Below are 18,800 nucleotides of genomic sequence, written 5' to 3'. Positions count from 1 at the left end.
GCGATCATGTCTTACTGGTTAATGTAAACCTGTCTCTGTTCCTTCTCCCCATGTAGCTGCATGTCCTGTGATGTGTACCAGACTGTTCTGGTGTGTTCGTGTGTGTGTGCGCATATGTCCAGTATTGATCAACTGCCCAAACAAAACCCATCAGGAGTAAATGATTAACTGGCATGTACCAGAAGTAAGTGGGCCATGAGGTAAGTGAACAGGTAGGCATATACAGTAAGATGTCTCATGGCTGAGTCGTGATCGAAGTTCCCTGTCTATATAAGCAACTAACCCTCGTATTTATCTCTTCTCTGTACTTCAAATACTCAAAACTGAGTCCCTCTCTTTACTCAGGACACACCCCCACTTAAAACAAATAACACCCATCGCTGGTCTTTTGTCATCAGATTGACTTTAACATCTCTGACGATATATATTATAATGGTGCAAGTTATTTTCACATCCAGAAAGTAGAGTTACACAGAGAGTTTGCCTCCAAGCAGCATTTGAGCAACATTCTATGTTTATTCATGTATCGATCACATTTCTAATATTGATATTCAGAACTTTTTGAACATCAAACATACAAACAAGCTATCTGATGATTGTGCGCACAGCAGATAAACCAGGTTATACTTTATTTCCACAACATACCACGAAGATATCAAGTAGGCATCACACACTTTACACGAGTCAGGTTCTTTGTCATGTTCAGTCTTTTTACAGGGCAGACATGGGTTGAAGAGAAGGCTGTGTTGAGTACGACTCTTTTCTGAAAATGTGTCCTTTTTCCTCAGAATGTCTTTTTGTTTAATCAAAATGCATGCACTGGTTTCTTTCCAGTCCCAAAGAGGGCGGCAAACTGTGATTTTGTCACTTTACTGTCCATTAAAAGAAACCTTCCTGTTTATGTCAACCACAGATACAGTAAAATAGTACAAAATACCTCTGATACAGCAGCATAATCAATACTCAGTTATCTTCACCTTACATTCACCACTAATGACAATGACAGTCCACTGACTGATGAATGATCATGGGACCATGTACAGTGAATCCATCAAACCTGTGAAATCCTACATCCACGCTCTGTTTGTGACTTTAATCCCTATAAGGAATAAACAAGTCACGTCTCAGTAAGACTCAGCAGTCACACCTTGTCATCAGGCACAATGCTGTCTTTGTTGATCCCTCCCTTGTCTCGATTCTTCCCAAAGGAGAAAGCGAAGACACCACCAGTTGTCTCCTCAGCTGGTTTCCCTCCTCTTACCTCCCCTCTCAGAGCTACTTGCTGGCAGTCTGTGGGGCTGCCAGGCAGCAGATTGGGTGTGGAGGGAGTTGGGGTGGTGGCCCCCCAGATGTATAATGTTTCCCCTTCGGGGCAAGGTGGGAGACCCTTGCTCAGGTAGCTGGGGCTCGGACTGGCTGAGGATGGCAGAGTACGCTGGCTGCCGTTCAAGCAGCTGGAGTTGTGATCCGCTGAGCCTTTGCGTGAGTGTCCAGAGGAGCTGAAGTTGGAGGAACGGTAATTGTATGCCCTCCAGCCGGGACGTTTACGCTGGTGACACTGGCATCTTAGGATGCGAATGAAGGCCAGCTTGAACTCACGGTTGTAGCAGGGGTAGATGATGGGGTTCAGGCAGCTGTTGAAGTAGCCCAGCCAGAAGATTACTTTGAAGAGGACATCAGGTGGACGCAAGTTCACATTAAAAGACCCTGGAAACAGAAGAATAGATGGCAAAAGAATAATCGTTTTGCACAGAAACCTCAAATTAACCCCTTAAAGGCATTGGAAACCTTTTTCTCAAACAGCTCCTTACTATGAACGATGGGATCCTTCTGACAAAATTGGAACAGTTTTGGTTATTTCATGTTTATATTTTAGGCCTCAGTGGACAGTTGTGGGGTTGTTGCCAATGTTGTCAGAACTGTCAATCAAATCTGATCAAACCACACCCACACAGTGCAGATAAAGCAGATTAGCTGAGTTTTTAAGTGTTAAACTCATTCATGTTAATTAAAGAGAAATACTAAAGATGAGGCTTTAAAGGATTATAATAACAGTTTGGGAAAAATGATTGTTGACTTGGATCCACCAATTGTTATCAACATTTTGATGAGAAGATCAATTCCACTCTCATGTCGGTGAATTAAGTATGAAGCTAGAGCCATAAGGCGATTAACTTGTGATTTTAGGGGGATTGGTGTTTCTTAGGGTTGCCAGGCAACCAGCAGATACTCCACTTCCACTTCCCTCTGCTTTCAGTCTATGCTAAGCTAAGCTAATCACCTCCATCTCCGTAATTAACGCACAGACATGAGAGTTGTATGGATCTTCTCATCTAACTCTAGGAAAGACAGTGAATAAAGGTATTTCCAAAAATGTCAAACTCGACATTGATCAAACTCTGCTGGTAGACCTGTCATTACAAACGCACAACTCTCAACTTCTACTTCTAGTGGAGATCCCAAAATTTCCAAAGATACCAAATAGTGTATGTCGGGCAGAATTTTGGGGGAAATGTGTATATTATGATGCACGAGACATATTTCCATTGGATGGAATGGATAGAGTCTTGTTTCAATATTTCACTCATTGGAAAGAGTTTTTTTTCTAATCATAAAGCTACTAAAGGGGGAAGATAACTCTCAATTTGGGATTTTCCTCTCCCAATACCAATACCAATATCTGAGTGACAATGCGATACCAGTTCTCTCATTTTCTCAAGTTTGTATCTCTTACTGTGTGGAAGTCATGAGGCCAGGAATTGCTGTAGCACTAAAAACTACTGTGACTGAATGAATGTAACTGATATTGGAAACAATCATTTTTGAAAAGACATTGATGAAGAAACTGTATTTAATGTGGATTGGTTACATCACGGCCGATATCTGATTGGCTTATCAGGGCAGTATTGGATCAGTGCATCCCTGCTTGTAATACACTGAGACTTTGTTTGTCTTACCTTGGGATTTGTTGATCCTCTCTGTGACTGCAGGTTATATTTTGCCCAGTAGGTGGAAGCATTGACTAAGAATAACAGGGTTTTACAGTCAGACTGCCTACAGACAGGATGTGAAGCAGAAGAGCAGAGAGGGCACCCAATTCTGCATGTTATTTATCACTAAAGAAAGACCTTGTGCTTCCTTTTCAAAAACTCTGTCACAGTTCATCTGGTGGACTTTCATAAGAATACAGACAGAGTGGGATGACCCTGAATTTCCTTTTAGATAAATGTGGGAGAGATGCTTCGCTTCGAGCAAAGGGTAGACATTTGAGTTGAAATGAAATGGCACCTTTTCTCTGAGAGGTTATGGAGGTTATGCTACCACAACATGCTTTCACTTTTTCGTTCCTGCAGATGTGTCAAGTAGCGTTGTTGGTGCAAAATATTTGTACAGGTACACATTTGGGGAGGTAAGACTCAACAAGACTTTGTTCCACAATTAGAGGCAATCCTAATGACAGCATTACAAAAGGTTCTGAAGCAGCTTTGTCATGTATGCTGATGAGTGAGTTTGGGCCATGTTAAACTGCATTAATCTATCCTTGTGGTGCCTTTTCTCCTCCTATGGCCAAGCTTAAATAGAGGAAGAATATCATACAAGCTAACGAGGTGCGAGGGGTAACAGGGAAATCATAAGCACAGCAAGTGAGAGATTAGTGTGAAAGAAAGAAAGACTTTGTGTGTTTGTCTGTGTGGGCAGATGTGAGTAAAACTGTGTTTCTTTACACCCACATTCCTAAATTAATAACACATTCCTGGAGAGACTGAGGATGCACTATAATCTCAGGCTTTCAAGTGTGAAATTACCTATGGTAAGATATTACAGGCACACAGACAGACACCTCAGCTTGCTTCTTCATGAATATCAGACCAACAGCTTTAACAATTACTTTAACCGGTACAAGATACATTATATAGTACACAGCCAAGGGGTGCAATGTATTGTTGGCTGCAAATAACGATAACAGCCTGAAGGGAGTTGTGTCCACTTAATGAGTTATAAATATCAAAAACATCCAAGTTTCCAACATCAAGTTTTTGGTTTGATGCCACAAAACCTGTGCGCATACCTGCAACTGTGCAAACTTGACCCCCCACACACACACACACACACACAATGTGATTATGAGGAAACGTCACTTCCAACTTTCATTTAACTCAGTGGCTCCTAAATGACAGCACTACAAGCAGTGTTTGTGTGTGTGTCTTGGCCTCCTGTATTGTAGATAAATGGTTTCTCTTTTTATAGTGGCTGGTATTTTCACATGCTATTTTCGCTTCTTGACGGCCACTTAAATGTGATTACATAACCATGTGAGTTATGCCTGTGATTGGGATACAGAGTACAATGGAGGGAAATGAAATCTTGGTCATTCTTTCATTTCTCTCCCTGTCTCTCTCTCCTTCCATCTTTCTTTGATAGTAGATGGTTTCAAATATTGATAACTGCCTGCATCACAAGTCTTATTCTTGTCTAGCAGATCACAATGAAAGAAAACCCAGTGAAAGAAAGAAACAAGCTGAGCTTAGCGCTCTAACCACCAAATGTTTTGTATTTTAAACATGATAAATGAACAATATTGAGCTAATCAGTGAAGTTTACTGTATGTTGATTGATCAATTAATCAACAAATACTAGATAATTGTATTACTAGTATAGTAAACAGTAATTGCAATGTAATTGAGCAGAAAGCTGTTTGATGCTAGCATACCGAGATCCCACATGTCCCAACAAATGTTTTATGTTTGTTAAATCATTAATAAATATTTCTGTGCTCTGTGCTAGACCTGCAACTAAGTATTTTTTCCATAATCCATTAATCTGACAATTATTTTCTCAATTAATAGTCTGAAAATAGTGAAAAATGTCCATCAAAATTTACCACATCCCAAGGTGATACTTTCACATTGTCCGTTTTACCAAAAACCAAAATATATTCATTTTACAATGATCTAATACAGACAAAAGTAGCAAATTCTCACACTGGAACCTGGTACAACAGAATGTTTTGCCATTTATACTTGAAAATTTACTTTAATGATTAATCAGTTATCATTTTCTGTCGAAATGTTTCTTTTTTTCAATAATTTTTTCAGCTTTATTCCATGCCATGACAAATTTATGTTACCTATCTGTTTCTTGCTTTTCTTTTTTTCCTTTTACATCACTACGGTGGCTGACAAGGGCAAACGCACTGCAACTTAAGACAGCACATGCAAATAGACAAAACACAAGCAAATTAAGAAAACGTCAATTTGACAACACATAAACAGCATTTTGAAAAAATATGCTGCAAATACACACAACGACAACGGAAGTGTTTTTCAGAGGTCACTAAAAAGTGCTGAACACGGCTTGGACACGCTTGTTGTTGCCACGGTTTGTGACCGCTGCACCTCGCGAGATCTTGCAGAGAAAAAAAGTGGAATTCTGTCAGTAATTTTAATCATTTGTGAGATTTAGTGTTTATGACAGATATTAACCTTCACTATCCTACCACCAGTGTTGACAGACGGCATGTAGCCTGCATGATAATCATATAGGTTATTATTAGACCAGAAACACACACTTTAGACAGTCCATCTGTCATCACTGATGAACCTGGTTATTATTTCTGATTAACAGTAGTTTTCCAACATTTTTTTTCATATTCCTTCAAATTTACTGTAAATTTCAGTTTACAAAATGCTTTACACACTTTTTCTTTGAATCTTCGTGCTCCTGCGAGGTAAGTGCACACTGCAGATCAGACTGCGCAAAGTGGAGAAACAGTAGCCTACAAAACAAAATAACCGAAAAACAATGAACGGATGATATGGACCCGACTTCATGAGTCACAAACCTTTTAAGTGTCCTCTGGAAACACTTCCGTTGTCGTTTTGTGGATTTGGTGGTGGTGTGTGTATTTGCAGTGTGTTTTTGAAATGCGTTGTGTTGCCACATTAATGAAGATGTTTTCTTAATTTGCTTGTGTTTTGTCTATTTGCATGTGTTTTCTTAAGCTGCAGTGCGTTTGCCCTTGTCGGCCACCGTACATAACAAACTGATGGACATGTATGTTTGGGTGAAATGGGCATATTCAGTGGCAGATTTAGTGAGGAAACCCATGAAATATCTTGGTTTAGTCAATAGTTGAGATGCTTGAGAAGAAATACTGTACATGTACTGTGAATCTGAATTTCATTTAGAAGCCTCTCAGATGGGCTATAACATACAGTGGCATCTGCAAGGGCAAACACGCAGGTATGTGGCTTTGTCTGGCTCCCAGGAAGGGCCACCTAAACATCTAGAGGCCCCAATAGAGACTAAAAGTTGGAACACTGCCAGCATCAAGCAGGATAAAAGTGTAGGAAACACAGAAAGAAATCTGGCTGACAACAGATCTTCCTGTAGCCAGATATGGTACATGTTTGTGTGTTTAAGTTTTGTGTGAACTTGGTCAATTTTTGTTCCTTGAAGAGTGTTTATGTTGATAGGCTATAGTATTAACGGCAGAGGATGCGAGGGCTCGGCTGTAAGACAATAGTATATAGATAATCGTGGGAGGGTTATTGTTGGTGGTTTCACCCCTTCTGTTAAGAAAAATGTTTGCACCTCCTTCCTGAGGACAGGCACACGCACACACATCTCACTATGAAACACAGGAACATCTCAACAAAACAAAGCATCCTGTTATTCTGACTAATTGGAAGAAGCTATGCCTATTCTGTGCCATGTAGAGCGCGCACACACACACACACACACACACACACACACACACACACACACACACACACACACAATCTGCTCTCCAAAAACTCACACATCCTGTTTCATAACACATCCACAAATATGATTAATACATCTTGATCTAAAAGGACAGAAGTGTTATTGCCCTCGCAGATTGCTTTCAATGAAACCATAGCATGAAGCCATTTCTGGAAAATTGGGTTGACATCCCAGGGACCCTCACTTTCACCCCTGCTGCCCCGTGGCCCCTCCAGCTCAGCTCTGCCCCCTCCTTTCTTGTTCATCGCTTTGACACTTAGCACTCGCATTATTTTCCCTATCCCCTTCAAAAACCATTTCAATTACCCCGAGCACAGGGGCCGGCCTGCTCATGTAACAAAAAACAAAAATATACACACACGTGTGAAATGCACACAGATGCAGTATCTCTTCCAATAACACATATACATGGAAACAATTAGTTAACACCCCAAAGTGTTGGTTTGGGCACGCTGCTTGCACCAATTGCTATTTGCGGGGCCTTCACAGGACATTAGTGCCTGCGCTGGGTGTTAAAGAGCCGTGGGACAATGAAATAACACGAGTATCCCCTGAGGATGATTTCTCTTTGGCTGAGTTGGGAGCGGCGAATAAGAGAAAACAGCTCATTGAAACACCTAAATGTAGACGAGTCCCTCCACTGAATGTTCTGTGTTCTCCATGTTTTAAAAGTTAAAACATTTTCCAACACTTTATTACTATTCTTTAATGCTTATATTAGTTCTATGTTTATGTTTCCTTATCTTGGCTTTGTTAACCTGTATGTAGAACTTAAACAATGAGTCAATTAAATGATTAGTCGATGGACAGGAAATACATTTTGATAATCAATTAACCGTTAATTAATCATCAATTAATCATCATTTTTCAAGCAAAATTGCCAAAACATTCACTGGTTTCAGCTTCTAAATTGTACTGCTTACATCATAGTAAACTGAATATTTTTAACAAAAAAAGCAATATGAAGACATCACCGTGGGCATTTCTCACTTTTTCCTGACATTTTATAGAGCAAACGATTAATCAATGAATCTAGAAAACAACTGGCAGAATAATCAATAATGAAAACGTGTTGCAGCCCCAGCTGTATGTTTTCTGTATACATGCATCTTCCTGTATATTTGTTTTCAGCTCTCTAGAGTCTTTACTCATCGCGTGCTTTATCTGGTGTTTTTTGAAGCAATAATGTGCTTATAGTAAGTACTGTAAACCTAATCTATTTTTTAATCAATCAATTAATTTATTCTGTTTCTTTTAATCAATACAATATTAGTCATAAAAAAGTATTCTGACCTAAATTATATTTTTTATGACTGCTCTGTAACTGTATAACGAATTGAAATATTTAAATATCTTTTGCATAATTCCATAAACATTTCCAGTCAGTCAGCAGAAATACATTTTATGTTTGGAAACTTTGTTATGTGGACTAGAATTTTGAACGATGTTTAGCTGCTCAACATACTGTTGTAATAGATACCTGCTGGTGGGACAGGTGCAGTTTGAAAGGTGACAGAGTGTCAATGAAAATACATTGTTGTTATCAAACATAAATCTGCTCCGTCAAATAGAAGATCTGTAAGCATTTTTGTGAAACTGTGGCTGCTTTCATTGCGTCTGGCCCATTAAAAAGCCTTGTTTGCTGAATATCTTCACTTGTCTCTGATTATTATTTTGTAATTACGATGTTTTGGTGTCATTTTTTCATATTGTGATACAAGAATGTGTTATGAAATAACTTTAGGTTTAGATATGTCACCCTTACTGACAAACAAGCTAAGTTAGGCAGCGCACAGTGAGTGTGTGGGAAGTTTTGGGCTGCTTTTTGTCCAAGGAAGCTTGCCTGGAGTAACACTAACTTAAAAACTTTGATGTACTGTTTATAATCTTGAAGTCTGTATACCTTACTTTTTCCAAGTTAAAGGCGTAAAAGGAGACACTGAAAAGGAACGACTGAAAGTGGACTGGTACCTGCATGCTTGCCATTTATGTACAAAAACAAAAACAAGGTATTTACAGAATTTGAATCAGATAGGTTGGATCAGTTGTAAAGAAGAGAGTTTCTTTAAGCTGCATATGTTCACAGGTTGAGACTTTAGGGGTCAGAGGTCACTGTGGCTGGCAGCATGCAGCCTCAGTTTAATCTCTGCAGGCTTTTAGTTCTTTAAAAATCAGCGGCGATAGAGGAGAGAGAAGCAGCTGCAGCCACATTGACTCTCAAAACATACATGTACATAAACACGCATACATTTCTCAGCACCCCTTCACACAAACAAAACACTCGTGCCATCCACTGTCACCAGCGCACACACACGCACACACCCCCAACCAGAAACCCCCTCATACGTTACATATCAGTGACAGTGTGCAGAGGAAGTAGCAGGGTAATAACAAGTGTGAGACAGGAAATCCCACTCTGTGGGTGGAGGCTAATGAACACTCAGGGAGCAACACTCAGGCAGCACCGCTGCCCTCTCAGACTTCTAGTACTGAAGTCCAGACGAGAGTCACACAAGAGAGCAGAGGCACAAACTTAAATTGAAAAACAACGTCTCCCGCAAATCTCCTTTTGGAAATAAAGGAGGCTCAAATGTTGGGAAGAGAACAGTTTCAGTGTCCTGCTTTGACACAGTGGATGTATAGCAGATGCATTATGTGGAATTCTCCACCAGAAGACTGCTGGACTTGTTTGTATACTTTTCCTTCATGCATCTCTGAGGCTAGTTAAAGATTTGCATGAAATAAGGTTGTATGGTGCTTTGTCACAATGTATCAGTATGCTGCACCAGAGACTGTACAGAGAAACGCACCCTCTGGGGTTTCTTGGCAGTTTGTTGATTAGTGTTACATAAACAGGCCCCTCCTGAACCTCAAATCCTGCCGTATCTGCTCTCTGAAGCCTCTCAGAACTAGAAATCTGAACTTTGGAAAATTACATTTGTTACTTGTTGCTTTTGGTATCTACGAATGTCTTGAGGCGAAATAATCCCCGCTATGTGACCCTGCATAGTGATCCTGCACCAGGTAGTAATGTGTGTGTCCATGTGAGGATGTGATGAGCTGCATCTTGAAGCCAGGGGCGTAAACACATTCCAATATGACCACAGTCAGGGGTGTAGGACTGGGGGGACAAAAGGGACTATGCAGTATCTTTGTGAGCCTTCAAAGATACTAGAATGAATAGCCGAGTACAGGGTCCAGAATTTTGTGCTAAGCCCCTGACCACAGTAAATGTATGCACACACAGGCACATGCCGATACACACACACTGCAACCATAACCCACAGTGTCACAAAGGATCAATACCCTGACAGTCAGGGAATCAGGCAAACGATCAGCAGCCATGCTTGTAGTTCAGACTACAATGAGCCCTTTTGTCCAGACTCCATCACTAAATAAAGGCTTAATGTTTTCTCAATCTCCCTGCCACAACGCAGCATGAGCATTTCACCACAGAATATATAGTTTAATTTCCTGTGCAGTTTTTTAAAACAGCCATGAAAGCGGGCTGTTGAATGCTTGCCAATCTCAGTGGCATCAGGGAGTCCCGACAGGCCTCTGAATCAACTGACCAGAGCAGGAGGATGCCATCTACTCTTCACTTAGCACGCTCAAGGAGTGTATTTGTTGCACCAACACATTAACTGAGACTCGGGGAATAATGCAAACATAACACTAATAATGTTTGGATAAGCTTGTAAAGACTTCCTTCTCAGTCTTTTAAAAACACGTTTGTGTTTCTCATTGTGGGTCCTGAATTTACAACGTGAGTATAGCTTTGGTGTTGTAGAGTGAATGGTGCAGGATTGAATACAGTTGGTCCAAATTTAAAATCTGTATAAATAAATATGATGCAAACTAACTTAATTACATAAACAGAGGCTGAGAAGTCAGATAAATAATATAGATCTACTCCTACTGGGCAATATATGGAATGCAGCAATAATATATGGGTGATGTTATTTTTTATTCCTGCAGTATAAAATGACCACTACAATATATCAAAGCACACTCAGAGGTTTGGTGACAGTTCAGAGGAGTAGAATGCGACCCAGGAGACTTTCCCAGCGCCAGCTATAGATATGATTTATAAGGCCTGCAGCAGCCTTTAACTGGCTCATTTTTAACTTCCTACATACATTTAGATGGCTGCAGTATCTTTTCTGCAAGTCTAATTAATTAACTGAATATCATGAAGTTTGGGTTGTGAGGAAAATGGGTGGGGGTTGTATTTTTGTAAATGACCTAACATAAGTTTCATTTATGACAGTATAACAGACCACATTATGAACGACCCGTTGAACCTACCTATGGGTAAGGCGAGAAAGAAGGGCAGCCAGCAAAGCGTAAACATGCCGACCACAACTCCTAAAGTCTTTGCCGCTTTCTTCTCCCGGGAGAATTTCAGAAGTTTCACCGTGAGGGAACTTCTCGCTTGGTGTGCGCGGCCCTTGCCGGTGACTGAACTGCCGTGCTCCTCCTGCACCTGAGAACCCTTGTGGATCCTGAGGGTCAGCTCACTGGAGTTCATCCTCTCGCGCATCACACCGGCTTCCAGGTTCTTAGTGGTCCGTTTGGCGACTATGTACACCCGGCAGTACATGGCCAGAATAACGACGAGAGGGATGTAGAAGGAGCCGAGCGAGGAGAAGAGCGCGTAAAACGGCTCCTCGGTGATGGGGCACACCGTGTCGTCCGGCGACGGCGGCTGCTTCCACCCGAACAGAGGTCCGATGGAGATGACCACCGACAGCGCCCACACCCCGAGCATGGCCAGCAGAGCCCGCTTCTCCGTCACGATGCCCGGGTACTGCAGCGGGTGGCTCACTCCGATGTAGCGGTCGATGGATATTACGCACAGGCTCATGATGGACGCGGTGCAGCACAGCACATCCACCGCCGCCCAGATATCACAGAAGATCCTGCCGAACACCCAGTAGTCTAGGATCTCCAGAGTGGCGGACACCGGCAGCACCGTGGTGCTCAGCAGCAGGTCGGCGATGGCCAGGTTGATGATGAAGTAGTTCGTCGGGGTGCGCAGGTGTCTGTTGCACACCACCGAGAGGATGACGAGGATGTTACCCGCGATGGCGAACACGATGAAAGCCCCCAGCACCAAGCCGAGCGGGATAGCTCGGGTGAGGTCCACCTCGCTGGGCTGCCTGTTGTTTCCCCCGGAGCTGTTGGTGAAGTTGACCTGGGAGGACGCGCCCGGAGTCCCGTCGAGTTCCGAGGAACCATTTTTCCACAAGTTTGTGACATTGTCAGTGCTCAGACTCATTTTGACTCAAGAGGTCCTCCATAGCAGGCTTCGGATCACTTGTAACTGCAACTCACAAAAGAGCTTTACTAAACATAAACTAAACAAGTGTCTAAATGGCCTAAGTCTGCATGGTTTAACTGCGTGTTTACAATTTCGTTTCCAAATCAGCGCTGAGAAAAATCGTTCGCTGAGCAGCCGTACAGTCCCCATGCAGTCCTTCTCTCTCCACTCTCCTGAGGGCTCAGTGTACAAGTGAGGGGGGCAGCAGTCATCTCTTGCCTCCACTGCACCACACACAGCTCTGCCATGTACTGACCAAACATACCTAAACACTAGCCTATGAAGCGCGCATGACGCATCATTACATGAAGAGCCGTGACTCCACAGAAAACGCATAACATATATTTGCATCATTTTACGCAACTGTGCGGAATGGAGTAGAGAATTCCGCGTTTTAGCTGAAGCGACTCTTTGGTGTCTTGTATTTCTTTTTCCTCACTGTGGGAGGGCGCTTAACTGGACAATTATAAGTGAAAGACTTTTGTGCCAAATCCACTTCAACGTTGTTGCCAGCTTTTAGTTTGGAAACCCTACGGACTCTATACCTCAGTGGCAGTAGAAAATAAGTGAATTTCTAAACGCGAAGGTATGCTTGAGCATATATGTCTCAGCGTAAATAACCCTTCAAATAAGAGCTACTCAGTTTCCATTTATGTGTGGTCCTCGAAAATATTTAGGATGTTCAGGGACTCAACTTAAAAGGTTAAGCCGTAAAGGTCAAATTGATTAAGTTCAAAAGTAGATAACAAAATCACATACGATCTTATCTGCTATAACAGTTATTTCTCTCCTATTTTGGTCAAATGCAGGAGTTTCTCAAAGTAACCTCATTTTGGATATGAGCTCAGTTAGTGAGGAGTGACTGATTTAATGGGCTGAGTTCAGACACATTCCTAAAACTGATGTTCCTCCTGTTTAAGAGCTTTTTGACTACTCGTGATGTAACACTGGTGGAGGACAGATACTCGCAAAACAGAATCTTTAAAGTTCAGTTAAAGTGTTTTTTATTCACCCACCAGATTGCACATTTTATTCGTGGTCCTTATTATTTGTTAGAAACATAACAGAGTCTTTATAGTATTATTCTGCATTGACTTCATTGTCTTGTTCCCAGGTATGTTTATAGCTTCAGGTTATCTTTTGAACCAGGTTATAACGATTTTAACTGATTTGTTTAAAATCAGCATATTTAGTGTGTTTATTCTCAGAAACCATTCTCCATTCTTTTGTAATAATATTAAGCTTCTCTATAAAGAGAGTCTTGTTGGATGGAAGATGTTTCTTTTTTTCACGTGTCATGCTTTTTATCCAAGCAAAACCTTGGTCTTTACTCTCTATTTCTTATTTTTTCTTTACTTTTTACATTACTTCACTACTGTGCTCATCAAGATAAGTTTTTAACTCTTCCATACCTGTATGAGTAATGTAGTAAATTATGGTGTGCAGAACTGGACATTATGTAAAAACTGCTGTTCTTTGAGATGTACCTGTTGCTGATGATTGATGATGTAGGCCTACCTAATAAAAGCTGCATTATCATAAAATGTAACTTTAACTGGTTCTACCTCTTGCATATTCAGAAGACTTGATAGTGTCTGTCTCCATAGAAACACAAAATGAACCCAAATCAAGAGCAAAGGGGAAAGTAAAAGCATTTATTTATTTTCCTTATTATAAGGTGCCCTGGAAAGCTAATTGGCAAGAGGTTCTTAAATTCTGAAATAAATAAATGAATAAAACACAGGAATGGAAACAAAAATGGACTTAAAAGAGAAAGAAAAGGCAAATATTAATGAATGTATCTTATTATGGTGTTTACCTCCACCTTCCTCTCAATTATGTCCTTCCCTTAAAGGTTCCCTGTGGAGTTTTTGACCTCTAGTAGCACTGTGGAGCTGTTTTTCTATGGGTAGGTCCCTGTTTTGTTTGTCTCCTGTATGCATGTGATGCTGTATACAGTCCAACCAATGGTTTCACACTATCCCACTGAGCTACAGGTGGCGGTAACTCGCCAAGATATGCTGTAGTACGCCAACAAAGGCAGTGAAGAGGAAGACTGCAAGCTAGCAAACATGGCTGTAAACAATTTGGGATTTAAAATACTTTGTTATACAAACTTAACTGTTGTTTGTTCAAAAGAAAACTCCACAGAGGCCTATGTCGCAAAGTTAGTCTGGCTCTCTTGGGGTTACCTTCACTGAGCCTAACATCGGGGATCCTGGATAACTTTTATCACAAAGCATGTGATCAACTGGCTCAGTTAACTCTGGTTTTCCAATCCAGCTTTGAGTGCGTTCATGTGAAACAGGCAGAGTTGTTAATTACAAGCAACATCATCAGAACCATAAATGAAGTACTTTATATGATCGGAGATGAAATGTACCCGCGGGAAAATTCAGTTATAGCGACAGCAAAAAATGATATTCAACGAGGTGAAATATATAAGAATATAATCACAACTAGATTAAAACAAGAAGAAATCATTGCCAAATATCAAAAGTAGGGTTTTAACGCTATAAAAAAGTGTGGGAATTATTATATATGTCTTTAGTATAGAGTGAGCATTTGTTTTATGTGATGCACATAAAAAAGTAATGTAAGACTGTTTCTGCTGCCAAAGCAGATATGGGAGGAGATCAGAGAAGAAAAGCACCCTAGTTAATGTCTCTGTCCGACTGAAATGTTGCATTTATAAACAGGGGAGCCAATTAACGCTGTGTGAATTATTTTTCTAATAAAAGACAACAGAGGGGATAGTTTTCATTTCAGATTTTCATCACAAAGTCGCCTCATGTCATTCTGAGCTGCAGTGATATAATAAGAGTGTAAAAGCATTGACATTGTCAGGAATCCTGTCAGGAATGAAAGAAACCTTGCGCAATTAAAATGCAGCTTTAACCATCATTACGTATTTATTGTCAGAAACCAGACAAACCTGGAGCAGCTAAGCTTTTCAACTGATCTATAAATATTGCTCTTTATAACTTGCCACTTTCTCGTAAAGACAGTACTAGTGTCCCTTTCAGGATTCTGTGAGAATGATAACTCTGTTTTTCCAGTGATCTGATTGGTCAGTAGTTGGTCTGTTGGGAAGAGTGAGCCAGCTTCGTGAAACTGAACCTGAGTAAAAAGATAGCTGGCTAGCTGACAGTTTGGTCTCATCACTGTTTCTGGGTTACCAAAAGATCTTTGAAGGTCAATTTAAAACATCTAAGCGATTTAAATAACACTAAATAACAGTAAATGAATAGGATTCATTCAGGCACCTTTAGGTTCTTCAGAGCTCAATAAGACCCCCAGATCCCTAAATGTTTTACAGTGTGGCAGCATTCCTTCAGAAAGGATTAGGCATTAGACACCCACGCAGTCTTTCAATCCTTCAACAGATGCCAGAGCACCCGGTTATTATGAGCATCTTTCTTAAAAGATGAATCACCTGGAATTATATCATTTCATATCTAAGACCGGATTTTAGTGCTGGGATGAAATACACTTCACTGCCCATTTCACTTGATTAAATACACTGAGCTTTCAAATAGCATAAAAGCTTCTGCTGCTTAGCGCGCTGCCAAGTACTCTGGGTGAGAGAAAAGTTTCATATCTTTCGTTGGAAATTCGACTTCAACAGGAGTGTCCTCCGTCTGTCTGTGTGCTTCAGAGGTAAGGATTTGCCTCAAGTTCAAGAGGATCAACTTTTCTTCTTGGCAGGGCAAACAATATAAATCTTGAATTACATAAGACGTGGAGCAATATGATTTCTTTTTAAAGACATGGCTTCTAGTTTTGTGCAGTAATTTGTCATTATTTCAACCCATTTAACATTAATCAAGTGAGATTAAGAAAGAAGATGTTTTTTCTAGACTGCAGATAAAGACATTTCCACATTTAGAATAGTTTGTTTTGTTATGTCAGACATTTATTTCTTCTTTGAGCTTGAGCGAGTTGGCATGACATGGCTCATCGTGGTATAAAACAATAGTTCATTTCATTTCTGGGCAATGTACACATCTTCTGCATTAAACTGTTTAGGTTCAACAATATTGGTTAAATGTTTTTCCTGCTGTGAAGAGTTAAGAGGTGAGAAGTCAGAGTCACTCTTTGACCTTGCGTGTCTGTGCAAGGCCTGACCTCAAACCGGTCTGGTCACAGCGATGCTGTGCCCACTGACACCATATGTTCAGCATTATCCAGTCCAGCAAGAGAAATGAATCCTTTTATCGTCACACTGAACACACAGGACTGATTTAGGCGGTGATCTGTGATAAACTGTGCAGAAATGTTTTCACAGCACAGTATGACTGCTTATCTGGTGTGAAGCAGATGATGACAAACCAGTGTTGTATTCAGGTACTTAAAGTATCAAGAGTAAAAATACTCTGCCCCCTGTGACTGATTATTATATATATGACATTATTAGATTGTTAATACTGATGCAACAGTATGTAAGCAGAATTTTACTGTTGCAGCTGGTCAAGGTGGAGCTACTTTTAACTACTTTATATACAGTCCAGTGGTTCCCAACCTGGGGGTCAGGCCCCCTCTAAAGGGTCACAAGATGCACTTGGTGGGACATTGATTAATTAATGAGGCAGGAAAAAAGAAAAAAGAAAGTTCTGCTACACAAATTTGTATTAATATTTTAAACTTTTATCAAATCTTGGAAATATTGGATAGTTTTACCTCTCTGTGCCTCAAACAGTTATTTAAATGAAAACATCTGAAATGTTTGGAGGGGAAATGTCTCTTTGGTGGAACTGCTAACAACTCACAGACATCTGAAGTGTGACAAAGGGCACCAACCAAACACTGCTTTTTTGTAAGCCAAAAAGGTTGGGAACCACTGGTTTCATCCATCAATGCATTGTATTTTACGAGCTTATCATATGTTTTTTTTTTATGTAAAAGTAACCTCACAGTAAAATGTAGTGGAGTAGAAGTATAAGTAGCATAAAATGGAATTACTCAAGTAAAGTACCTCATCACTGTACTTAAGTACAGTACTTGAGTAGTTACTTTCTACTCAAAGGAGGTATAGAAACTTTTTGAATGGATAACACTTTCCATATCATTTTCCAGTGGCTTTTGACCTGACTGGGCAACACATTTGGCACCTGGGAGGCAAATAAGTCTGGAAGTGGTTGACCATCAGCATTTATATAACACATTTTCTCATTTTAGGGCAAAATTCCTCTTATAGTTGTTTGATGTTTTTATCCCATCAATAGGTAGATAGTTGCCAGCTGGCAGAGAAGCCCACACACAGACCTAATCTATAGCGGCCCACCTGGATGAGTGGGCTCCTGCTGCCTGGTTGTGTAGTCTCTCCCACACCATATGTGGAAGATGTTGTGTAATATGCCGAGACCCAGAAAATACTTTTTTGTTGTTGTATAACTATTTTTTGGGATTAGTAATATGATTTTGAAACAACCATAAATAGACTCAAGGAGCCAAGATACAAAGATAGAGAACACGATTAGCTCCTCTAGTTTTGCCACTCTTTTCTTCAAGTACTCGTCTCGGAGATACATTTTGGCCCTTTAAAGTTACAAATAACAGGATGCACTGCGTCATGCTGTATCATGAAAGGATTGAAGCTTGTATATTTTGAATCCATCACTCAGGAAGTTTTATTCGCGTGTTTGGAGTAATATCTGTAAAAATAACCTTTATGCATGTGCCTGCAATTATGTGAGAAAAAGTTTTTCATCAGCAAGGTTAATAGTTCCTTTTTGCAACAATGCCTCTAACTTTTTCTCATTCCTTAAAACACCTTTAAAGCAAAATGACAATATTATGGGTTTTGTAACTTAACATACATATTGGTTACCTTCATCTTTATTTAGGTAAGGCCTGAAAACAAAAGTCCTGAATACAAGAGATCTTGAAACTGAAAGTGTATTGCTTATCACCAACATCTTCAAGCTCTCCATTCTCACCTTCAGGGCTGGTGTGTTGAGTTTTGGTGGTTTTGACTTACGTGTTATATCTAATACTGAAAGCACGAGGGAGAGAAAATGAGAAAAACAGAAAGAAAAACAGAGCTAAAAGGCATTGGTTCAAGGAAGTCCTCATTAGATGAAACCATTAGCACACTCACTCACTAAATCAGCATCACACACACTGTCATGTCTCCTTAGCTGACTGAGGCCAAGGTGATCCATCAGACTGGGCTGTGGAGAGACCATACTGATGACCCTGGTTCAAGCGCTGTATTCATCTGCTCTGTTGGTGACCCTGCTCACCTTCCTGGACAGAGGGCAAACAAAAAAGGGAGTGGTATCTTTGAGGCATTCTTCATGTATGTGGATGTATGTGGTAAGGTGAGAGCTGGGCTGGAGCTAATAAATAGATTTGTTGTGGTTAGTATCAGCTACTAATGACCACAGGAGGAAATCCTTAGTTGGAAGTGAAAGCAGCTTACCCTTAAAGCTGCACTATTCAATATTTTTATATTAACATTGGATCAAATGACTATGTGTAACATGAAAAGGGTCACTCGCAGTGATGAACCAACAGAGAATTATCTCGACTCTGCAGTATTTAGTTATTTAGTTAGTATATTTTGGTTTTCAGGCCTACAGCTTTACTGTTTTGGTTCAGTCTCACTGCGCTCATCAGTGTTATTTTCAGCCACAGCAGGCAGCTGTTTTCAGCAATAAAGCTCTAATAAAACCCACTGTTTGCTACCTGCTCAGCACCAAACAGC

General features: G+C 40.5%; 1 protein-coding gene across 1 annotated transcript; it reads right to left on the bottom strand.

Moving 5' to 3' along the window:
• Positions 1–496: 496 nt before the first annotated feature.
• On the bottom strand, positions 497–13,598 carry LOC122880175 (alpha-1A adrenergic receptor-like). Its single transcript, XM_044205030.1, has 2 exons — positions 11,077–13,598; positions 497–1,707 (listed from the first exon to the last, which is right to left on the bottom strand). Exons 1-2 carry the CDS (start codon positions 12,047–12,049, stop codon positions 1,142–1,144), a joined length of 1,539 nt encoding a protein of 512 aa, XP_044060965.1. The 5' UTR covers positions 12,050–13,598; the 3' UTR covers positions 497–1,141.
• Between the last annotated feature and the right edge of the window lie 5,202 nt (positions 13,599–18,800).

This window comes from Siniperca chuatsi, linkage group LG8 (assembly GCF_020085105.1).
Source record: "Siniperca chuatsi isolate FFG_IHB_CAS linkage group LG8, ASM2008510v1, whole genome shotgun sequence".
Classification (NCBI taxonomy): domain Eukaryota; kingdom Metazoa; phylum Chordata; class Actinopteri; order Centrarchiformes; family Sinipercidae; genus Siniperca; species Siniperca chuatsi.
The sequence above is the reverse complement of the archived record's forward strand: the minus strand, read 5'-3'. Positions and strand labels throughout refer to the sequence as shown.

What these genes read in the sequence shown, in the direction of transcription:
- LOC122880175 (XM_044205030.1), bottom strand. Translation starts at nt 12,049, where the DNA reads ATGAGTCTGAGCACTGACAATGTCACAAACTTGTGGAAAAATGGTTCC. An exon ending in CTTTCTCGCCTTACCCATAG is followed by an intron (nt 1,708 to 11,076) that starts GTAGGTTCAACG and finishes TTCTGTTTCCAG; the next exon opens with GGTCTTTTAATGTGAACTTG.